This window comes from Protopterus annectens, chromosome 8.part1, assembly GCF_019279795.1.
Source record: "Protopterus annectens isolate FY-2018-M chromosome 8.part1, PAN1.0, whole genome shotgun sequence".
NCBI classification, from domain to species: Eukaryota; Metazoa; Chordata; order Ceratodontiformes; family Protopteridae; genus Protopterus; species Protopterus annectens.
The window spans coordinates 369,191,146-369,217,510 of NC_056742.1; the positions used below are offsets into that span (position 1 = coordinate 369,191,146).

The window sequence follows — 26,365 nt, forward strand, 5'->3', positions numbered from 1 at the left end:
AAGTTAGATGTGCAGTCAGGGAATTGCACATCTTTTGGCTCTGACATACTCAGGAATATCCTTCCTCGATTCCAGCCATGTCCCTGTCGGGTAGCTTGGGAATCTGTCCCACACATTGAATCGGAAGAAAAATGACACCAGATACAAAACTTAAGTACTTACCATGTGTTGTCTTCTTTTCATCTGCTTCAACTCCAGTCCCTCCTTCCCCATAGCAAATTGTCATTGTACATCTAGGGATCGGTCAGATCTCTTTTGGACCTTGCCTGATCCTATGTATCTCTTACACTTTATATTTTTTTTCTATTATTTATATGTTTGCACATATGTGTGTGTGTGTGTGTGTGTGTAGATATATACATAGATACAGATATATATATATATATATATATATATATATATATATATACATATGTGTATACACACACACACACACACACACACACACACACATATATATATATATATATATATATATATATATATATATACACACACACACACACATATATATATATATGTATAGCTATAGATATATATTTAGTATGACTTTCTATGCTCAAGTCAGCAAAGTTGATCTGAGGCAATTCAGGCAGAAGAGAAATGTGGGTAGAGGAGGTGTCACAGATCTCAGATCCAAAGCTTTGGTGTAAGGGGGCGAAGTCAGATCCACTTGGATCAGATAACCCACACTTTGAATTAGATGAAAAGAAGACAATATGGATTCATCGTTATGGTAAGTAGATAACTTTTGTTTCTGCTACAGAACATCCTTGTTCCTTAACAGACATTTTTCAGAACGTGGTTGTAGAAAGCATTACTACTTCAGTCCATCCTGATTATAATTTTTTTTTGCCTTGAATGAAGTTTTGCTTATCTTGATTGTTTACTGAATTATTTTGGATGGAGTCAAGCTTAGATTGTTGCATTAGGAATGTTTGGAGGGACTGTACACTATTCTCCTTTGGTTTAATAATTTGCTGCTTTTGTAACTATCATTTAGGTTTACTGCAGAATTTTTTGCTATATCCATGCCTCATGAGGATGAATTTGTCAGTGCAGTTGTTTTATGTGCTACAAGGGCTGTGAATGATCATTCACCAGTAGTTTGTGAGGGTCTATATTAGAAGTCCGAAGACGCATTCTTTCAAATGCATCTTGGTCGAACTTAAAAGGCTGAAAATGCAAAATATCGGAGCAGCTGTTAAGAGAATTCTTTCCCTGGGAAAGAATTTGTTTGGCCGCTTCGGTACTTTGCCATTTTCGGCACTATAGTGCGGTCTCAGATTTGGTATATTTAAGTAGGGGGGTTGTGAGGGGGGACAAAGCCCCCCACTTAATGTAATGTTTGAAATTGATTTTTATTTTTTTTTTGTTGGAAAAAAATCGCTGTTCTGACACTTCGAACATTGTAAGCTTTCGCTTACATAGGGTTGATCAATCACTGTTTGCTTTTTTAAGCATTCGGTGATTTAATATAGACCCATTTGTGAGTGCTTCCATCATTCACCAGTAGGTTGTGAGTACTATCAATCACCACTAGGTTGTGAGTGCTGCCATAATTCACCACTAGGTTGTGAGTGCTGCCATAATTCACCACTAGGTTGTGAGGGCTGCCATCATTCACCACTAGGTTGTGAGGGCTGCCATCATTCACCACTAGGTTGTGAGTGCTGCCATCATTCACCAGTAGGTTGTGAGTGCTGCCATCATTCACCAGTAGGTTGTGTGTGCTGCCATCATTCACCAGTAGGTTGTGAGTGCTGCCATCATTCACCACTAGGTTGTGAGTGCTGCCATCATTCACCACTAGGTTGTGAGTGTTGCTATCATTCACCACTACGTTGTGAGTGCTGCCATCATTCACCAGTAGGTTGTGAGTGCTGCCATCATTCACCACTAGGTTGTGAGTGTTGCTATCATTCACCACTACGTTGCGAGTGCTGCCATCATTCGCCAATAGGTTGTGAGTGCTGCCATCATTTACCAGTAGGTTGTGAGTGCTGCTATCATTTACCAGTAGGTTGTGAGAGCTGCTATCATTTACCAGTAGGTTGTGAGAGCTGCCATCATTCACCAGTAGGTTGTGAGTGCTGCTATCATTTACCAGTAGGCTGTGAGTGCTGCCATCATTCACCAGTAGGTTGTGAGTGCTGCCATTCTTCACCAGTAGGTTGTGAGTGCTGCCTGATATATGTTCCTAGCTAATGGACACAAGCGTTTTTTTCAGGGTTCACAGTTACCATCTGAAAATCCATGAAGATGTTATCATTTTATTAGATTTTGTATGATGTAAAAGAGAAGGATCATGGCCTTGTGATCATTGTGAAAAGGTGATGAGACAATGTTTAGTTTAGCAAAGCAGACAGGAATATTTGTCAGAATTACATTCAATATGTTTTACCTCTTGTTGGTGTTTTCACCATCTGCCTGACTGAGATTACTAATGTTTGAAAAGTCTAGTAGCTTTTACACCCTGTCTGAGGCACATTTCTCTCAGTCAGTGGCAGTATAATTGACATCTCTGAGTATAAAAGTATTTTAGTTATGGGAGTGGTTGTATGCTTATGAAGGAAGTAATCATGTAAACTAAGACAGTGGTAATTATTTTAAAAGGGAAAACTTGAAGAGGAAGAATGATTACTTGCAGAAGGATGACTAAATTAAATTCTTAGGGATTTGTATGTGGAATTCATTTCTGGGGTATATTTACAACAGTATGGAAAACATGATGAATGGACTACAAGATGATAGTCAAAGATGATAACCTGGGACTGGACTAGATACTGCAAGTAGTAACTTTTTTTGCATGTAACATCTGTTATTATATTGGTAGCAAGCATTTCCAACAGAGTTACACATTAATTTTGTAAAACCAGGTATAAATTGAACACAGGATTATATACAGGATGAGATAAATCCACAGTGGCTTGCTGGATTAACTTAATATTATCAAAGTATTGGGAAAGTATGAAGGTATCTGATTCAAAGCTATAACAAAGTTGTACAGGTAACATTATTGTATCTCATCTCAACATGGAACTATGACACAAAACAAAAGACCATTATGAAGTTAATGATAGGAAATGAGAGATCTGAAAGTTATACTACACAGGGGTAAATGTATCGTCTGTAATTTTATTAATTTTTGTTTGTTCATTGACTGGCTATTCAAACTGGAACAGGAGAGAGAACTCTCTCTCTCATGCAGTAAGTTTAATTAAGAACTTCAGAAACATTAAAGTATGATGACCTAGTAAACAGACCAGATTTAAGAGAAAAACAATTATCATAAAGGTAAATACTATATTGCACCTAGTATTAGCACAACAAATCTTTGTAACAGCATCAAAATTACAATTTATTTTCAAGAGTGAGTAAAAATAATAAAGGTAATGCAGGCACATGAATATCAAAATTGATAAGAATAAACATATGTCCCCTTCTAAATAAAAAAACTAATTTTGATTCAAAATGTTAATGATTTGTAATTATGTGGTGTATGCGTTTATACCAGGCATGGGCAAACTACGGCCCGGGGGCCACATGCGGCCCGTTAAACATTTTGATTCGGCCCGCCAAACTTGAAAAAATTTAATAAATTAACCTTGTTAATGTTTTATTTCCCCTGCAATTCTGATGTTTCCTCACTAGATGGCGCACTCTAGATATATTGTGTGAACAGACCTTCAGTGTCATGAACATCAACAAAGCCAGCCACAGATCCAAGTTAACAGACCTACACCTCAGATCCATCCTGAGAATCGCCACAACAAAACTAACTCCAGACTTTGATGCGCTGGCTAAAAAAGGAGACCAACAACACTACTCCCATTAAAATGTGTGTGTCTCCGTGATACGCACGTTGTTAAAATAAACAGTGCGCGCAGATCAAATATAACGCTTTACAGACTGACTTGCTGCAACTGTTTCGTCCTTGCACTGGTTGTTGTTGACTTTTGGCACCGTGGGAAACAAACTGAATAAAAGGAACAGGACAAGTACATCTGCATCTCCTACCGTTTTTGAAAAAAAAGACAGTCAGGAGGAGAGTGATGGTGATATCCTGAAGGATAACAGAACTTTCAGTGCTTTAAAATAAAATGGTCATTTATTTGATTTTCAGTGTTTAAAGACTCATTTCGAAGTCAGAGATTTTATTGTAATGCTTTTCTTCATTTTCATTGGAAATTAAAGCACATGTTTTCTCCATATCCCAAGATGTGCATTTTCCCCCCAATGAGGTGATGTTTTCAAAGCATGCCATCTATCTGCTCCTGTTCCAGCCCCTTTGTCAAATGTTAGAACTCAATGTGGCCCACGAATCAAAAAGTTTGCCCACCCCTGGTTTATACAATATAATTTAATTTTGAAGTTTTCCTAAACTTTCTGCCCAGTAATGAACAACTAAATGAGAAAAAGTGAAGTCTCTTTTTGGAACCCATCGAAGCACAAATAATGATTGCTTTTAAGTTAGAATGGATGAAAAAACAAGAGATAGAAAAAAAAACAGTAATGCTTATTTGTATTAGTTAACAGAACTCTCAGAACAGCCCAGACATCAAGTGTCTAGTTGTTTTAATCTGTAAGTTGCCAAAAACAAATTTCCCATAGTTTGTCAAAACCTAATACATTAAGGTACTGAATTTAATGTCAGTAAACTGTGTATGACACAAACAGGAAACTGGAAGTTGTGCTAGATGAAGAAATGAAAGGGATTTGTGTATGTATGTATATGTGTGTGTATTCATACATGCATGCATGTGTAGGCATATGAGTAAATGTATGACACTGAATACAGCTAAGGTAACAAAGAACTGCATTAACTGACAGGGTGCCAGCCTTCAGGACTGTAGCATGTTTCTGCCAAAAACTTTAGTGTAGGCGAATATCACATATGTACTTGAATGATTGTGTTTCTTATTGTTAGCTCCAAGAAAGGTTACAGATGGGATCAAGGCATAGCTTCGCATAAGGAAAACTGCTGACAATAAAAAAAGGAATTATGCCATTTTTTCTTAAGTCAAATGTTCACTATAACTTTATAAGCAGACATGATTTGCTGCCAAATAAAATGAATAAAACTAAATGGGCATTTAACAACAGCAGCATTACCTGTAGGTAGGTTTCCAAACAGGTCCAGACATGCCATTTTTCTAAAGCTGCACCATTCTTCTTGTATTCTGTAATCCTGGCCTTCCTTTTCTTTGGTTGCAGCGCTCCATGTGCATTGTGTCGAGGGATCCCAAGTACCTTTTCATGTATATATACTGACCAAAGATTGCAGGTGGCTTCAGTGGTGTGAGGAGGTATTTCCCATCCAAACCTCTGCTGGTTATGACCTAACTCATGTATGGGGCCCCACAGTCCATGAGCTTTCATATGTGCCACATCAGTTATTTCTTTCACTGAATCCAAGTGAATCATAATTGGATAGCCAGCATGCATCCAACCTAAAATGAGAGCAGAAGGAAGAAAACATAATGACAACTGAACTGGTGTATTCAGTGCTTAGAACTACTACTAATATGAGATGCATGCCTACCTAATTTAGGGTGAAGAAACCACTTATCACAGTAAAGCAAGACAAAGGAGCTTAGCTGACCAGATTAGCTGCTACCACTGTAGTTTGCTTCATAAATATACCTGCACAGAGTACATGTGAGTCTGCTACTTGGGTATCCCGCCAAATATTCTCTAAGCACTAACAAGTGGGTGTCAGGTCAGAAGTAAAGCAGCATCAGCCTGGTTGTCCTCCAGGCATGCTTTAGACTGGCCCCCCACAGCTGACAGGTAAGGGCAGACTGGTTAATGCTCTACCATGCTGTTGTTCACAAAACAAACAAACAAGTACAAATAATTATAAGATGTGGAGTTAGGTGTATGGCAGGCATAATATCCGTAGTGTAGGGAGAGGAATGTATTATGCGATTTGTGGTTTTGTCATTTGTCAAAAATGTGTCCAGTACTTCTGTGATACAGATATCTGTATACTCATTCATAAAGTCGGAAATGTGAGGCCAAAAAAGCACATTACTGCAACATAAAGCCAAAACTATAAGTAGAATGAGTAATGTTATGACTTTATGTTTCTGCCCTTTTTGAAAATTTCTGCCCTTTGCCATGAAGTATGTCATGTCATGATTAGATTATACAATGGGAAGTGTTCTCATTCTCCCCTACAAAAAAGTCATTTCTGTTTATAAGCATTTCACTTTGGTTATTTCCTTTTAAGGCTTTTCTGCTTCAGCACTGTCATTGTGTAATCTTGTCTCTCTCAAAAATAAATAAATAGATAACTATAATTGAAGTGAATCTTGACATCCACTTTTTTGTCTCTCCCATACTTCCCTGCAAGTGACTATGAGCTGCCATCAACTTCTCGCCTCTTTCATGGGGTCAACCACACCCATTGTAGGCTCACTCAGGCTCAACCTGACCCATGTCAAGGGCTCGTAAGGAGATCAAGGATGTCTGTGCATCATGAAACTGCTGCCAGGTAGTGTACGATAACCCTCAACAGCCCAGCAGCCTTGTACATTCTGTAATGGCTGCCTTTGTGTGGTCTATGCTTGCAACTTCACATATGCAACCTCCAGAAAAAGTGGCATACTATTTGCAGAGCGGAGCTTGCTAGGCTCTTAATGCTGCTACTGCAGGGAGCCTATATAGGCTCCCACTCCCCAGGATAAGTGACACATCATGAGCTGCTCATTCTTATCTTCCCCCACCCAGTGCCTCAAGTGTCCATGCCACTAGCTGAACATAGGTTGTCTGAGTTTCTGTTAGATATTTATCCCTCTGCACCTTGGGGCCAAGTTCAACTCTGACACCCATTTCATCCATGTTAAGATTATCATCAGAGAATCATCATCTTCTTTTGGCTGTTCCAGTTAGGGGTCACCACAGCAGATCACCTCTTTCCATTTCTTCCTGTCCTCTGCATCTTGCTCTGGCACACCAACCACCTGCATGTCCTCTCTCACCACATCCATAAACCTTATCTTAGGCCTTCCTCTTTTCCTGTTACCTGGTAGCTTCATCCTTAGCATCTTTTTCCCAATATACTCAGCATCCCTCCTCAGCACATGTCCAAACCAACGTAATTGTGCCTCTCTGGCTTTGTCTCCAAACTTTCCATCCTGGGCTGACCCTCTAATATACTTATTCCTAATCCTGTCCACCCTTGTCACACCCAGTGCAAATCTTAACATCTTTAATTCTGCCACATCCAGCTCAAACTCCTACCTTTTTGTCAATGCCACTATCTCCAACCCATATAACATAGATGGTCTCACTACCCTCTTGCAGACCTTCCCTTTCACTCTTACAGGTACTCGTCTGTCACAAATCACTCCTGACAGTCTTCTCCACCCACTCCATCCTGCCTGTACTCTATTCTTCATCTCACTTTCACACTCACCATTACTCTGAACTACTGACCCCAAGTATTTAAACTCATCCTCCTTCACCACCTCTACTCCTTGCATCCTCACCATTCCTCTATCCTCCCTCTCATTCACACACACATATTTTGTCTTAGTCCTGCTGACCTTCATTCCTCTTCTCTCTAGAGCATATCTCCATCTCTCCAGGGTCTCCTCCACCTGTTCCCTACTCTCACTACAGATCACAATGTCATCTGCAAACATCATAGTCCACGGGGACTCAGAGAAAGATGATCATAATTCTTTTTAGCACATTTAGCTTTGTCTTCTCCATGTGTTACCATATATATATATATATATATATATATATATATATATATATATATATATATATATATATATATATATATATATGAGAGAGAGAGAGAGAGAGAATACATATAGGTATATAGATACAGATAGATAGCTATAGCCGTTCTATAATATTATGTTGCTGAACACCAAATGGGTTATATCACTACAAATGTTAACAGAGGAAGACAAGAATCTGCTAAATGCAGTAAAGTTCAGGGATGTGTCTCCAACACTCCTACTGCTTTAATATTCTCACTCTGAAGTTCTACAGCCCCAAAGTTCCATAGGGTTCATATAATTCTATTAGTGCATTCAACACAAAGGGCTGTGCAAATGTTAAAGCAATATTGTTGTAGAGGAGAGCAGCAAACCATGTCACGGCTGTAGTAGGTGCTTGCCCTTCTGCAAAAGACAATTTCTTTGCTTGCTGGCAGTGAATGTCTGCTGTCATGCATATTATAAGAATACTCTTATTTTCAGACAGATATTTTCAGCCCCAGTTTTTCATTTTCAGAAATAAGACTTTCTATTTTGGTCCAGATCACACTTAATTATCTAACTTCCCTCCTGGATACCCTACTGCTTCATTCATTATTCTCTTTGTGAAATCTCTTTTGTCCATTTGTTCACTTCTGATAGGAGATGAGTGCCAGGGGTTGTACTTTTCATTTGAAGTGGAATTAAGCACTAACACCTTGTATATATCCATAAAGCGTTTTCTGGAAAGGACATACGATGGACAAAGCTCAGGACTGTGGCTTTCTCTCACATACGACATACGTCTGTAGATGTACTCTACTCCATGAAGTTAGCACTCCGTGCATCTTTTTTTTAGTCTTCACTGGTGATATTGCTACACCTTGTATGCCCTCTGACACAAGCCCCCATTCTCCAGAGAGGTGACTAGGGTCAGACAGTTCACTCCTTTCTCATACTGGCCAGCTACCTCAGTGCCAATTGCCTCTTTATAAACCACAGCCACGTGGGTCACAGTCAGAGCTTTAACTCCCTGGATCACAGAGTTAGTAGAAATGTTACCTTAATCATTTGTACTGCCAAATATCAGGATATCATGATATATATGATCAATGTCATAGTATCCAAACTCATGGCCTATACAGGCCATTTAAGAGGTTGCTTAATTACTGACCCCAGAGCATAAATAATAAACCACAAATCCAGTAGTTTCTTAAATACCTCTAAATTACTTGTACTCCTTTTATCTACTGGCAGTGAATTCCACAATGTCACAGCTCTATGTAGAATTAAGGTTATTTGAAGTGCTGGCCAATGAAACCTCAATAATTACATTATTATTTCTAGTAGGGACATTATGATTAATAATATAATTGCCCAATGTAGTAGCTATGATATCATCCTTAAGCATTATAAACTGTAATTAAATTCCCTTCTTAACCTGTGGTCGAGAGTACAAAGACAGTTGTGCAAGTCTTCTTATATATAACATCAGCTTCAGCATGAAAATCTGCCTTGTATATGCCCTTGGGGTGCATTCAAGTGTGTCTGTGTTCAGCTACCAAAAAGAAATATCTGTGCAAGGGTAAATAATGAAACTAAAACATCTAAATGTAACATTACTGAACACGGATAATGCTGGAAAATCATTCATTGAATAACCATAAGTTGGCCAACATCGTGACCACAACCAACTCCGAAATCATTCTACAGTGGGGAAAAGGGAAAATTGAAAAGATTTCCTTCACTTACCTTATGCATCGCATTATTTCCTAGTTGTTGGCTGACTATGGCCATTCAATGAATGATTTTTCAAAGTTATCCACATTCAGTAGTGTTATGTTCTGATGTTTTACATTCAATATTAGCCATTCACGGATATTTTTTTCGGTAGCCGCACATGGACACCATTCAAGCATCTTCAAATGGGAAACGTTGAACATACAAAACAACTACAGTACTCAATAACAGGCCAAACATTCATTAAAATAGTAGGACTACAACTCTTTTGTCCCTACTAGTAATGCAGTATATAATGACCCTTACCAATCTATAACATCTTCTAACTATTAATTTGATATGCACATCAAACTTCAAAGTCAATTATACTAATCTACTCAGGTCCCTAATCTGGGTAGTCGCTTGTAATACATGACTGTCTAGGCACAGCATATGGGTAGGTACAATTACAGAGCCTATAGTGCATCACCATGCACTTTTTGTTGATGTTCTTAAGAAAGGTCCAATTGGATAATCTGTCCAGGTAAACTGGAAAAGAATGGTCATCAGTACTGATTATGGTACATCTAATTTTAATGTCATCAACAAATCTGCTAAATCATAGGCTCTTTGAGACATGCAGTCTGATATTACGAGACCAATAAGCATGGGACCCAAAACAAAGCCATGAGTAACACCCCTCCCAACAGGTTTACAGTTGAAAAAACAGTCGTTAATTCTAACCTTACATTTTCTATTCAGCAGTTAGTTTGCTACCCATCTTACCAAATATGGATCGTTTTTCAGCGTAATCATATCCAACAAACCATCATAAAAGACAGAGTCAAAAGCATTAGAAAAATCTAAATTGTGTTAACTGAAAAATTATTATCCAAAGAAAGTATAGTTGTCTAAAACCTTACCATAATGGTAGATGTCCTTCTCTTCACTGTTGCAGTATTCATAACATTAGGGACCTCCTGCCAAGGGTGGCCCAACATCTGGCCAGTACACCAAAGCCTTAGGTTGCTTTAAGGTACACTGTATGTCACACACATGCTCCTCACGTACTGTAGGGCATAAAAGTGACATCTGGATGTACCATTTTCAGATCTGAGAGCCCCAATAGGAATGTCAGGCCAAGGAAAAAAGGTAGCCAGTACATCCAGAAGATAAATGGACCAGAGGGAGTGAAGAGAAGGACATCTACTGTTATGGTAAGATTTTACACAACTATACTATGTCCTTCCTTTTTACTGTTGCAGTATTCATAACATTACGGAGACTGCCAAATCTCAGGAAGAAACTTGGGAGGAGGAAGGACCAGCAGAGCTGTCTAGGAAGCCATGAAGGATGATCCTAGCAAAAGCAGCCCTAGCTCTGAAGATTCCATCCAACTTGTAGTGCTTGGTAAACGTATGCAAAGAAGTTCAGGTAGCTGCCTCAGGAACAGAGTTAGTATCCAAACCTTTGAAAAAATGCACCAGAAGAAGTCACATCTCTAGTAGTACGAGCCTTAACAGAAGAAGAAAGGCTATTGCCAAGAAAAGAATAGCAAGAAGAAATAGATTTAGAGGTCCAAGAAGAAACAGTTTGCTTGGACACCACTAATCCTAAGGGTCTAGGATGAAAGGAAACAAAGAGCTGATCAGATTTCTTGATAGTCGTATCCAAATAAAATCTGAGTTGTCTGTGCACATCGAATGTGTGCAGCACCTTCTCCCTGGCAGATTGTGGAGCAGGGGGAAAAAGTGGGCAAAGTAATGGACAGATTAAGGGACAACTCATTCACCATCTTGGACATAAAAGCAGGATTAATATGCAAGGAACACCCTTGTCCTTATGAAACACCTAAAAGGAAGGACAAGCCATAAGGGGTTGAAGTTCAGATATCCATCTGGCAGAAGCAAGGGCTAACAAAAATACAGTCTTCCAAGAGCAATGTTGCAAGGAAGCTGAAGTTGCAGGCTCAAAAGGAGCATTAGTCAATTTCTCCCAAAAAAAAATTAAGATCCCAGGGAGGAGGAACAGGCTTCATGGGAGGCCTAATACGATGGACACCTTTAAGGAATTGTTTAGCTTCAAATCTCAAAGCTAGAGGAGTAGATAAAGGCAGAGATGGCAGATAAGTGGGCCTTAACAGAAGAATAAACCAACCCAGCATTGATCAATTCACAGAGACAAGAAAGAACCAAAGGAAGATCCACAGAATGTGGATCCAGTTTACGAGAAAGACACCAAACAGAAAAAAGGTGTCTATGTGGAATCAAAATCCTCTCACCCACAGTGTCAGCTGAAGAGTAGACAGGTGGGGATGGATGAGAGTTCCCTTGTCCTGTGTGAGCAGGTCCACCCTGCCAGGTAACTTGTGATGACTGCCCTTGGCTAAATGTAGAAGAGGGAAACAATGCTGTCTTGGCCAAAAGGGAGTCACTAACAAAATTTTGGGAGCATCCTGTTGAATTTTGATCAGGACTTTTGGAATGAGGGGAAGGAGAGGGAAAACAAAGCAAATCCCCTTCCAAGAAAAAGATACGGTCTTCCCCTTCCAGACCAGAGGAACTGGGACTGGCACAAAATAACGAAAGTTGTCGGCTCAGAGGGAGACAAAAAGATCTATTTGAGGAGTACCCCACTGGTGGGCAATGTCCAGAAACACATCCCTGTGAAGCATCCATTCGTGGGATTGACTTATAGATCTGCTCAGAGTGTCTACCACAATGTTTTGACCTGAGGGAATGTAAACTGCCTAAAGAGTCACTTTATACTAGATAGCAAGGTCCCACACTAGGAGTGTTAACCAGCAAAGATACGATCAGATCTTGTTCCCCTCAACTGTTGACATACCACATCACTGTGGTACTGTCTTAAACACTTTTAGATGTCCTGGGGAGAAAAGAGGATGAAAAGTCTGGAGTGCCAGCAGAAGAGCTCTCATCTCTTTGACACTGATATGCTCTTTCTGTTAAAGAGGTAACCACACCCCCTGCACCTTTAGGCCAAAAGCTGCTCCACATCTGAAAGATCTGTAGACAGTTCCTGAGAGGAAAGAGGGTAATGAAGGGGGAGCACTGGATTTAGAGACAACTGCCGAATCCACCAGTGAAGTTCCTTATTGAGGCAAGGCAGCAGAGGAACTAGAAATTCTAGGGGATGTGCATATTGAAGCCAAACTGACTTCAGAAACCACTGAAACTGAAGCCAAACTAACCTCAGAAACCACTGAAACTTTCTCATGTGGAGTTTCGCCAGAGGAAGCAAAGGGATGGTGGATGCCATAAACTACAGAGCTCTCAGAAGTTCCATGGCTGTTAGAGATGTCAGAGGAAGAAATGTCTGAAAAAAGGAAATGAGTGTTAAGGCCTTGGGAGGAGGCAGGGATGCTAGCATAGGCACAGTCTGAATCCTGCACCCCCAGAAAAGCATGTCTTGAGAAGGAGTCTAAAAAAACTTTTTGAAGTTTATTGTGAATCCCAGGTTTTGCTGAACAGAAATTGCAAAATGAAGATTTTGCAACAGGATCTCTGGAGAGGATGCCTGAAACAGAGGACCTGGATTCCCTGAATAGTGCAAAACGCAATCACAGGAGTGAGGCATTTGGTGAATGCCCTTGGGGCAGTAGAAAGGCCAAAGGATAAAGAAGAGAAATGAACATTCCAGGAAGCAACAGAGAAAAATAAAAACTTCCTGGAAAAGGGATGAACTGGAATATGGAGATAAGCATCCTTGAGCTCCAGAGATACCACACAAGTCTGAGGAATCAGAAAAGGGAACAAAGTCTGAAGGTAGAACATTCAAAAGGACAGCGCCTTCAGAAAAACATTTAGGTGAGAGAGGTCTAAATTTGGTCTCCAAATACCCTCTTTCCTGGGCATTAGAAACATCCTGGAGTAAAACCCCTTCCACCTGAGACGCATGCACTTCTTGAATAGCACTCTGTGTCAAAAGATCCAGAAGCACCTCTGGAAAGAAAGGCAGTTGTTTCTGAGGGGGGGTTTGAAGAATTCCCATAATCGGGGGAAGGGATTTCCAGACCATGAAATACCCCTGGCAAATAATGGAGATAATTCAGGAATACTGAGTAATCTGTAGCCAAACAGGAAGAGAGAGAGACAGAAAGGTGAACATAAAGAGGAAAGTGGCTGGTAACAACATGATAGTCAGACAGCACCTGGTTTGTCTAGAAAGGGAGACTTCTGAGGCACAGAAGTCTGAGTAGCCTTAGCAGGAGGAGCCCACTTATCACCCTTTTTACCCTTTGGAGAAGGGCAAGACTGCCTGCAAACAAAAGCTGACTTACTGGTGTTAATTTCTCTGTAATTTAGGCACAGAAGAAACAAACATATGTTTAAGTTCCTGTAAAATCTTACCCTTGTCCTTAAGGGACTTAAATAAAAAAACAGCAGTGTTTGTTATCAAGAGGGGCATCCATCAGATTAGTCTTAATATCATCAGGCAGAGGTTGAAGCCAAAGCCAAGAATACCTCCGCCTCATCACTAATCCAAAAGCCACAGCCTTAGAAAAAGCATCTGTTGCATCATGACTGCACTTAATGGAAGGGCGAGCCACCTAGGAGGAAACTCCCTAACAGGGAGAGGGCAGAAATCTTACCCTCAGAGTCAGAAAGGTCAGAAATAACCTGACAAGCCTGGGATAAGACAGCCAACAAATACCTGGACATATGTGTGTGATAATTAACAGCCCTAAAAGCCAAGGTGGCAGAAGTATAAACCTTCTTGCCTAGCTTTTCCGTGATCTTGCCATCTTTATAAGAATGCTGTAACTTGGGAGAAGGAAGTAATTGAGAAGGCTTGTTAGAGGCTACAGACACCACTGAGGGGTCAGCAGAAGGACATTTGTACAAAAGTTTACAGTCATGAGGCACAGAATCTATCAGGCTTCTTGGAGGCAGAGGGCTGAAAGTCTGGAGCCTTAGAAGCATTAGAAAATGCATCCAATAAGGCAGCCAGAACAGGAGGAACAGTAGAAGATCTAGGAAAATCCATCTGCAGTAACTCATAGTACTTTTATGTACCTCAGAAACCTAAGCACAATCCCATTTAAAGAACTCCATTTCTGAGATTGTGTCCGAAAAAGCAATCACTTCAAAAGGTATTTCAGACTTTGTAGACTGCTCTTCTTCTCGGCCATAATCCAAAGTACAGGGAATCTGAAAAGTGTAAGCAATGGATTCTTCATCTGCATTCAGTTCTTCCTCTGAAAAATCTTGTTCCTTTTAATGTTGATATCTGTTTACTGCTTTTAGCTAACTTGTTTAAATAATTTGTAAAAATTTGTAAATACTTCTCTGTTATAAATATATATATATATCCAGCCATCAAAACTCCATCTTTGAAACAAGGTTAATAGTAGAATTTCATCTTCTCTGTAAGCTCACATGAAGGCAGGCGGCAGGTTTAGTTTTCCCCTCCACCCTCCCACTTACATCAAATAATATTTGAATTGTATCACAGGTCTATATACTAAATGATCCCTCTCAGGCCATTTCCTACCTTTGCTACTCCCTGTGGAATATAGGTAAGGAACCTGACTACAGTGAGGCATAACTTGCAAATATAGAAATATCCTTTACCCTGATATAAAGTACTGCAGAACAAGATAGTTAACCATAAGTTACATTTTTCAGCTAGAAAAGAACAGATCTTTGTGGCATATCCAAGTAACTCATATGCTCAGGTCTCCCTGATAGATTTTTGTGGTCTTACCTGCCAGATCAGTCGGACCAGCTCCATTCACCCTCGCTACGCTCCCCTACCCTACCTCCAATTCCCACCCACATCAACTACATTTATACCTATCCAGTCCCTCTCACAATTAACTTACACCCAATCAACATCCTTCCCACCCACTGCACTGACTAGTACCAATCACACCCCTCACTACCCTCATACATTTAATTAAATCATTCCAATTCATTCCTGGCAATTAACCAAAGCCACTTAATACAAATATCATCCTCCAGCAAATGACCCTACTGCTCTTCCTAGTATTTACCTACCACATCACTTGCTACAACTACTCTATACAAAACAACTCCTCCCCTCCCCACAAATCCACATCCATCATCTCTCTCATCCTCTCTACATACTCCCTAACAATAAGCTCCACCCTATTCAACACTACTGCCACTAGCTATACCCTTTTTAAACCCATCAACACCTACCCCAAATCTTTTACTACCAGGAAATACATAATACTACTACAAAAGCTAGTGAAAATACTACTAAAAAACAAACACAAACTATTAAATGATGGATATATCCACCCTAACACAGGTCCTTATAGTACAAATCCTCCAACTAATGCACAAAAATCTCCCACACTAACCCAAATCAATACCAGACCAACAAGTAGTCTACTCCTCCTAAATCTAAATATCAGGAGCATAAACAATAAAATACATGAGCTTCATACTCTAACCCCACAATATCTCCCAGATGTAATCAGTTTAACAGAAACATGGCTAAAACCAACTACCAAAGAAACAGAGATCCTACCACCTGGATACAGCATACTTCGACAAGATAGACTAAAGAAGAAGGATGGTGGCATTGCCCTACTTTACAAAAATACACTAACCATAGCGAAAACTGAGTTAACTTTATCCCCCCTGGATAAGGCAGAAATACTCTTAACTAAGCTCAAAATAGGCAACAACAAAACTATCAACTTAGTAACAGGTTATATCCCCACCATGGAAAGTTTACTACAGTGGCCATCACAAACCTTGCGCCTCAAGAGACTATTCTATCAGGGGACTTTAATACTGACTCGCTCACATGCTCTTCCCAGGCTCCCTCTAATCATATCAACCTGCCTACCTTCTCACAACTAATCAAAGAACCCACTAGAGTCAACAAAAATAGTAATAAAGAAACTTTTAGACTGGATTTTACTAAATAAAATACCTTCCTCCTATTTAGCAGGTACCCTTCTGGACTCACTAAGCGACCATCAGACTACCTACCTACTCAAATACAACTCCCACCACCCCCAAACTCTATACTCCAAACAATAAGAAACAAAAAACATTTTAACTTACCTAACATCTTAAATGATCTAAAGCTATACAACTGGTCACAACTGTATTATCTACCCCTAGATGAAGTTACCAAACACTAACTCTACCTTCCTATAAATACTAAACAGGCATGCCCCTGCAAGAACTATCAAGAGACTATTCTATCAGGGGACTTTAATACTGACTCGCTCACATGCTCTTCCCAGGCTCCCTCTAATCATATCAACCTGCCTACCTTCTCACAACTAATCAAAGAACCCACTAGAGTCAACAAAAATAGTAATAAAGAAACTTTTAGACTGGATTTTACTAAATAAAATACCTTCCTCCTATTTAGCAGGTACCCTTCTGGACTCACTAAGCGACCATCAGACTACCTACCTACTCAAATACAACTCCCACCACCCCCAAACTCTATACTCCAAACAATAAGAAACAAAAAACATTTTAACTTACCTAACATCTTAAATGATCTAAAGCTATACAACTGGTCACAACTGTATTATCTACCCCTAGATGAAGTTACCAAACACTAACTCTACCTTCCTATAAATACTAAATAGGCATGCCCCTGCAAGAACTATCAAGAGACTATTCTATCAGGGGACTTTAATACTGACTCGCTCACATGCTCTTCCCAGGCTCCCTCTAATCATATCAACCTGCCTACCTTCTCACAACTAATCAAAGAACCCACTAGAGTCAACAAAAATAGTAATAAAGAAACTTTTAGACTGGATTTTACTAAATAAAATACCTTCCTCCTATTTAGCAGGTACCCTTCTGGACTCACTAAGCGACCATCAGACTACCTACCTACTCAAATACAACTCCCACCACCCCCAAACTCTATACTCCAAACAATAAGAAACAAAAAACATTTTAACTTACCTAACATCTTAAATGATCTAAAGCTATACAACTGGTCACAACTGTATTATCTACCCCTAGATGAAGTTACCAAACACTAACTCTACCTTCCTATAAATACTAAATAGGCATGCCCCTGCAAGAACTACCACAGTAAAGGCCAAAACAGTTTCATGGTTAACAAGGGAAACAAGGCAAAAAATAAAAGAAAGGAATAGAGCCTGGACAGCCTGGAGGTAAAACAAAAACCCAGGAACACAGCAAGCATACCAACAGATAAGAAATCTAACAAAGAAACTAGTCAAGCAGGATAAAAGTAATTTCTTTATTACCCATCAAACCCAACACTCGAACAATTCAAAGAAATTCTTGGCAGGCTTGAACAGGTTACTACACCCTGGAAAAATCACCACCCCACCCCCAACACCAGGTTTAACAAAGAAAAACATAGCAGAATCACTTAACTCATTCTTTACTGAGATTGTACTTGCCCTTGCCCAAAATCAAACCTATGCAAATACTACCAGTGCCCCCCACAAACCTAACAGCCCTACTTTTAAGCTACAACCCACCCCAACCTCCTATATAAGAAAACTACTATCCCAACTAAAACCAACACTAGGAGCAGACTCCCTCCCCAATGAATTCTTAAAACTAGCAGCAAATGAAATAGCTAAATCAGTCTCAATCTTAATAAACCGATCCATCTCAGAAGGTTTAGTACCCTTGATCTGGAAAACTGCCTATATCATACCCCTAAGACAAAGGGGGAAATTCTTACGACATATCCAATTACAGACCAATAGCAATACTATCCCCACTTGCTAAAATATTAGAAAAATGTGTTCACCATCAATTAATGACCAATCCTATTGATCATGAGCTTATATCACAAACACAACATGGGTTTTGACCAGGACATAGCACAACCACTGCCCTGCTAGCATTCATAGATACCATTAATCACAACAGGAACAATGGTAAGATTTCTTCAGCCCTCTTCCTAGACCTATCAAAAGCATTTGATATGGTTAACCATGAAAAACTAATCTTCCACCTTGTAAACCTAGGCTTAGATAACTTAGCAGTCTCCTGGTTTACAAACCACCTCAACAATAGACAACAGGCAGTACTATGGAACAATGACTTGTCTCCACTCTTGTCTGTGACACTCAATGTACCTCAGGGATCTATACTGGGCCCCTTACTGTTCTCAATTTTTACAAATAATCTCCACTCAGCTACTAAAAGTTCAAGCCTTATACAATATGCTGATGATTCAACTATAATATGTAGCGCCCCTTCTTTACCTGATCTTCACAAATTAACCCAGGATAACTTTCACTCAGTTGAAAGCTGGCTTATGGAGAATGGCTTGATACTCAATCCCCAAAAAAAAAACAAGCTCCTGCTATTTCATCCCTCAACTATAACTGCCACCTACACCTTTACTATCCACTCAAACAGTACCCCCATATCACCTGAAGCCCAGACAAAACTACTAGGTATTACTATTGACAACAAGCTCAAATTTGATATACACATTAATCTGGCCATTAAAGGTACTAACAAAAAGCTAGGCAGTCTACAAGCATAAACCATACCTGATCCATAATGCTAGAATTACTATTGCACGTACTCACCTTTTCTCAACTCTGCTGTATGCCTCACCCATCCTGATTAACTTATCCAAAACAGAAATCAATAAAATGACCACCTGCTATAATCAGATAGCCAAATTTGCCAACAACATCTCCTACAGAACACATCATTGCCAAAATCTAAAGCAATTGGGTTGGCTTGAACTACCAAACTTACTTATTTATAGTCAGCTGGTTACGACTCACAAGCTACTCTATCAACAAACCATAGCACCTTCACTGATTAACAATATTCCTGTCCCTGGCAACTCCGCTCAACTGATAAGTTACAGTTAGCAGTTACTAGATCTCACAACCATGCTGGTGACTCCCTTTACTCTTCTTATGTGGTCAAAATCTGGAACTCCCTGCCTTCATCCATAACCCTAGTAACCTCCCTACCTACATTTATGAAAGCTATCAACAATTACCTCAGCAACAAATGGCTATGTCCCTGTTCTATACCAGACTAATACCAGAACCAATCTGATACTGCTGTAACTCTTGGCTTAAACTAGTGACTTATCTGTTAACTACATATAAATATATACCACAACAGTGAATGATGGTATACCTGTATCTGTGCGAGTATGTACAATGTAATAATTTTTATTAACTATTGTAACTGTCTGAAGCTTATACCTATATGTGTCAACAACTAGATACCCTAATAGATCTAGTTGAAATATGTACCCATGTTTTGTCTGTATGTTGTCTATAATTGTCTCTTTGGAGCATTTCTCCCCAGGCCTCCACTGAAAATGGACATATATCCAGTAGGACTATCCCGGTTAACAAACGTAAAATAAAAATAAATAATTAAATAAATAACCTGTATAAATGTTTTTCTTTTTGAAAATTAATACGAATATTTTCAAATGAAAAATCTTGTTTCCTGGGTCTTTTAATTAGAGCAGAGGACCAAGGGGGAGCTGGAACAGAAACTGCCTGAGGAGGTTTCAATGCCATAAAAGCACTAAACAAACCCAGAGTAAAAGACTGCCACTCACTTTCAGGACTCTTTGGAGCATGAGTAATACGTTTAGTCTTTTTTTTCTTCAGTGGGATGTCTACCTTATAGAATTTGGAAGGCCCTGACTCAGGATGGCATTCAGTGATGGTAGTTGGGACTTCTCCGACTAATACATCTAGGCCCCTTGGAGATAATCAGCTGTGGCTCCCCCCGAGCATCTGAAGTGGACGTCTGCAATGCCTCCTTGGATGTGCTTAAAGTCGGATACCCACCAGCCTACAACCTCGTTGCAGCAGCGGAATCCAACGATAAAGCTGGGTAAACCTCCTGGCATTCACTCGCCATGGGAGAGATGTCCAGAGGAGGCTGAATGGCAGAAGATTCTGGCCTAGGTTTTTTGGCCTTCTTCTTTACTGATGGCTGTCCTTCGGAGTAAGAGGATTTCTTCACTGTATCTTTCATGAGAAGATTAAGATGCTGATTCTCAAGATAAAGCACCAGAGAAGAGAGTCTACTGTGCAGGGTTTTAGGTACAAAGGACTAACAGATGGAACAGGACATATGGTCATGCAAGGTACCAAGGCAAAACAGTTTATGGCAGTTTTTATGGAGAATCTGTCTCTCGCACTGGCATTTGCTCTTCTTAGATGACATGAAATCCCAAAAGCAACACAAGAAAAGATAAGTAAAAAGGAACCCAATGGGGGCACTTATCTGCAACGGCTTGGTGAAACCAGCAACGGAACCTAGGTATACAGACTGATGATCACAAGATGGCATTTGGACTGACAGCAAAGAAGGTCTGAGGATGGTATGTCCAGATGTCACTTTTATGCTCTGTGCTATGCAAAGAGCAGAAGTGTGACGTACAGTGCACCTTAAAACAACCTAAGGCTTTGGTATACTGGCCGGACATCAGGCTGCCTTTGGCAGGGGATCTCTAATGTTATGAATACTGCAAAAGTGAAATAGAATGAACCTCTAATGATATCCTGATAAAAGTTAATTATGATTATTAGGTAAGAACGTTCAGGAAGAAAACAATGCTGGAAAATATCTGTACTAAAGTCAAAAAGATGCTAAAAAAAGTAAACATACGGCAAGCTCAAAGCGTTTTCCCAACATACATGTAAGGCTAATTGAGCTGTAATTATCAACAGTTAGACTGGTTTCTGAAATAAATCACTAAGGCAAGGTATCCAATTTTTAATCATTCCTTTAAAAAAAAAAAAAAAACAGCCATTAGGCATGTCAGGGTCTGCTGCATAACTGGTCTTGACAGACATTAATGTTTTTATGGCCGCAACAGAAATTTTAGGACAAGTGCCCAGGACATCAAATATTAAGGGATCCACAGGGCCTTTAGAGTATAGGTTGTCAAAAAAATCTGCAAACAACCTTTCCAACTTAGTTCAGCCTTCAAAATAGCCCCTGAGGTTTTATTCATGCCATAGCAGTGGAATTGTTAAATAATGCCTTGTTATTATCCCTGCCATTGCCTGCCAGAGTAATTTCATAGTGTTTTTGCCTTACCTACTAATTTGCTAAAAAACAACTTCTGGTTTATTATAACAAACCTTATTGATGAAAATGCAGTGCACCTTTTATTTTCTCCATATTTTTTTTCATCCTGCACTTAAGATGAGATAGTCATCTAGTGCATGGTGGGGTGGGGGTTGGCGGGGGTAGTCTCTCCTACTTCAGTAATTTTACCAAAGGGGACAAAATGATTTAGCATATTATGCAGTCATATAATTTGTCCATCCTTTCTTTATCTTCATACACTCCATACATATCTCCTAGTTATGCCATCAATTAGCTTAGCATTAAGGTTACCTGGAAGATGGAATGCACCAAACAACAATCTGAGTATTAATATCACCTGTAAAGATATCAAACTTTTTCAAGAAACAGCTGCTAATATACTTACACAGCTTAAAATCCACTGGTGGAGATACATTAGGTGGTCTATAAACAAATGCTACATCCTAACTATTTTTACCTATATCAGTTCTAACAGTCAATATATGTCCATGGTTTGGTCACTGTTGTATTAGCATATAGTTATATGGGACATCTACTGCCAAAGATATTGCTTTTGATGCCTTTTTTGCACACAATATATCCAGCCCACTGGCATGCCAATATAAAAAGGATGTATGGACACCAAAATTCAGAAATTTCTTGCTGTTGGCATGCTTAGTCAGATGTCATTTTGTTAGTAGCTCCAGTAATGGCAGTTGGCTTGCGACTGATTTTTTTGGGCAGATAAGTACCCCTTGGAGATTTTTACTTTATTTTTTTTTCTGTAAAAAGTTATTTTCAATTGTATCACATAGGTTCATAAGAGATCACTAGCCAAACAGCTTAACAGCCCTTACAAGCCTAGCCAATATAACCCGATTTTACACAATACATGGCTCCTAGGGGCAACAGGATGGCATGGATTTGTGCCTGTGCATTGAGTATCTTACACATTGACCCATCCATAAAGGACACAGGCACTACTCCAGGTGAGAATTTGTGATTCCCCATCCATTGATGCAAATTCTGTTTGAAGAGGGCCAGGGAAGGGCTCTGCTTAATATGAATAGGGAGCCTGTTCCAAAGAAGAGGTAATCTGTCAGACCCATATCTGTCTCAGCAGCATGTTTTATTTGAGTCACTAACTAATTTTAGATACGATTGTCAGGAAACAGAAACATGAGTACAGAAGGCAGATGTCTTACAATGCATTCATGACCTATGTTTTCTGTTTAGGGGAAATATCTGCTTGACTTTTACATACATACATATATACAAATATTTCAAGCACAGGTGCCCTACCAGCTTGCCAATATACCAAAACACTTGCTCCCATAATAAGCGTCCAGGCTTTTATTAAATTTAAATTAGTACTTGCTTCAATGTAATTTGGTAGTCTGTTCCATGCATCAGCTATTCTGTCAGAGAACCAATTACTACACTTCTCATTCCTATAGAATTTTCTACACAGGTTGTCTGATAATTCTCTAGTACCTTTCGATAATCCCAAACATTCCCAGAGGTAGCTGTCTCTAAATGCCCTACATACCTGAATAACATCTCCTCTTAGATATCAGTAAGAGGCACTGTACAAGTTCAGATATTCAAGTCTTTCATAATAACTTAAATTTTCACATCCATGGATGCCCTTGGTATATTTCCACTGTACTCTTTCCAGTTTACTCATGCTTGTTTTCTTATAGGGTTTCCATATTGTTATTCCATACTCAAGTGTGGCTCTAATGTAACTAACAAACAATGACTTCATAAGTTTTGATTTCCTAGACTTTATAAAACTTTTTATACAACCTATAGTTCTGTAATGATCATTAACCAACTGGATGATATGATCAGAAAAACTCACAGCTGAATCTACCCATATGCCCAGATCCTTAAATGAGTCTACAATTTCAATCAGTGTGCTGTATTAAATATTCATCTTTCAATTTATGTCTCCCAAATCTCATATGCTTAGTTTTTGATGAATTTATCAGCATATTATTCTCCTGTGCCCAAATGGTCAACTTAGTCAAGTTAATTTGCAGACATGCCTTATCTGTAACGCATGTAACCAGTTTACACAATTTCAGGTCATCTGCAATATAGACTGTAGAACACCTCATATGAAAACGTTAGGTCTGAAAGATACAATCTAAACAAGTAAGGGCCTAGGACAGAGCCCTGTGGGACACCCCCAAGTGTAACCAAGGATTTCACCTGTCCATTTGCTGTATGATACTTGCCATGTCCTATTTGTAAGCCATGCAGTTATCCATCTTATCAAGAGTAAGTACATCAATACCTATTTGAACTAATTTATTGCTCAGTGTGTTGTGTATGACTCTGTTAAATTCTGAAGTTAAATCTATATAAATTGCATCACAGCACAATTTTTCATTCATAATTAGTATCTTGTTATAGAACATCATCTTACAGGTGGTAATGGATCTATTTTCAATATATGCATGCTGACATATGGTTTCCAGTTCTGACAATAACTTAACTAATATTACCGTCTCCATTATTTTTTCACAACATGAAAATAAACTTAAGGGTCTGTATCACTCCTCTTTTCCTTAACGACAGGTTTAATAAGTGCATGTCTCCAATCTTGGGGAATTCTTTCATATTTATATGACTTAGTGAATAATAGATATAATGATACTATAAGTTCTTGCTGAAGTGTTCTCAGGTCATTGTTACTAATTCAGTCTCCTCCCTGTGCTTTGTTTGGATCCAGTTGGTGCAGTACTGTTTCAATATAATCTAATTTGATTCCAGTATCTGGGGTTACCTGGATGTCACTAGGACAACTTATGTGAAACCAAACTTTTTTGTATAAAATTTTGTAAATATATCTATAATTTGTTGTGTCTAAGAATAAATTTTAGAATCTACACCCAGTTTATCAATTTGTGTGTCACTACTCCTTCCACATATTATGTATCTATAAAAAGGTTCCCTATTATGCTCAATATTGTTATATAAATTTAATTCAAATTTGTTTTGATCTTGTATCACACTATGCTTAATATATTTGTCCAGCTTGTTTATTTCAGTCTTCAAAGTTGTAGTTCGACCTCTCTTCCATTTCTTATATTTTTTTGTCTCTCACCTTAATTAGATATCTTGTTCTTATGGAAATATATGTCCCTAATGTATGCCTAGATCCTGATGTTAAACATTTATTTTGTTTTTTTTGCACTCAGTTTCTCTTTCAAAAGTTTCCATATTCCATCTGCAGGTTTTCCACTGAAAACCTCACTCCAGTTAGTTTTACATAGTGACCGTTTTGCTTCTGTATAATCTATAATTAACCTTATGTGCATTGGTTTAGATTTCAGTTTGGCAGAATTATCTAGCAGAAAAAAAACACTCTCTGCAAGTAGGACCAGGTGCAAGGCAGGAACAGATACAAGTAGACAAAAATTGCCAGCACCAATTACAGTGAAAAACATCAAATGAGGATGGTAAATTGAATACATAAGTATTTTATTCAGGTATAGTAAGCATCCCAGACCGGTTTCAGCCAACAGGCTTTTCTCAGTGGGAATAAAAGTAGTAACAACTTTGAAGTGACACACACACACACACATATATAATATATATATATATATATGTAATATAAATCATCCAATAGGATTCTTCCCAAAGTGATCTTCCCAATATTCAAACTGTTTCCTGTGTGAAAAATAAAAAGAGAATGAAAAGTTATACAATAAAACCACATTCTTAGTATATAATGTAATTAATAAAAGAAAAAAATTAAAACACATAATATTATAAATGGTCATTCAAACCGGGTGAAAACAAAGCACCCAGTTTAATGATCCAATACTTCTCTTTTTTAGTGAGGATTGAATGCCATCCTTGTTTGTTGGATCTGTCACCAAGAATTCTGTCAATAATAGTGAACTGGAATCTGGCTGAGTTGTGTTGTAAGCAGTGTCTATATAGGGCATTAGTCTCTCTTGGTTCGTATGTCACTATGGTGCTCAGACATACGTAATCGAAGTGGTCGTGATGTTTGTCCAACATAAAATGAACCACATGTACACGTTGCAAGGTACACCACCCAATCACTATTACAATTGCCAAAAACATTTATGTCAAAGATCCTGTCAGTGTTTTTACTGGTGAACTGTTTTGATGTGAAAATAAATGGACATGATGAACAATGACCACAATTGTAGGTACCCCATAGTTTGTCACCTGTCATAGTTAGTTGGTGTATGGCTCCAGCTGAGCTTACCCTTTTAAAATGTGAAAAAAATTACCCAAGTGTCCTGCCTCTTCTATATCCATACTTGCATATATCACCAATCAGAGGTGTAAGTTCATCATTATCAGTAAGAATGTTCCAATGTTTGGGCATAACATTCCTGATTAGGTTGATGTTGCATCCAAATATTGTGATGAACCGAATGGATTAATCCTGTTCAGTCTGAGTTTTTTCACGATATGTAAGAAGTGAGGTTCTAGTTGAGTTGGAAGCAACTTGTTGGGCACCCTGGATGTCCGGCTTCTTGTAACCCCTAGCTCTAAACCTGTTAGCCAGATCCTGTTGGGATTTTTCATAGTCATTTTCTGAGGAGCAAATTCTGCAAATCCTGAGGAATTGAGATTTAGGTATGTTTCAGATGATGTGGTTGGGATGCATACTCGTTGCATGTAGTAAGTTATTGTATTGGGGATATTTGCAAAACCTTTTACTTTGAAGTGTCATCTGGATTCTGAGTTATGGTAACATCCAAAAAATTGATCTCATTCCTATCACAGGTTAAGGTAAATTCAATACCTCATTTGTTTTGGTTAAGATATAGTACAAATTCAGCCAAATATTCCACATACGAACACCAAACCAACCAACAATCATCC

General features: G+C 38.9%; 1 protein-coding gene across 1 annotated transcript in view; it reads right to left on the reverse strand.

Moving 5' to 3' along the window:
• The window catches only part of LOC122810362 (TRPM8 channel-associated factor homolog), a 430,351-nt gene that overhangs the window by 60,333 nt on the left and 343,653 nt on the right, over window positions 1-26,365 (reverse strand). Inside the window, exon 6 of the mRNA XM_044081946.1 lies at window positions 5,116-5,453. Coding sequence (XP_043937881.1) covers window positions 5,116-5,453 — 338 coding nt within the window. The remainder of the gene's footprint in view (window positions 1-5,115; window positions 5,454-26,365) is intronic.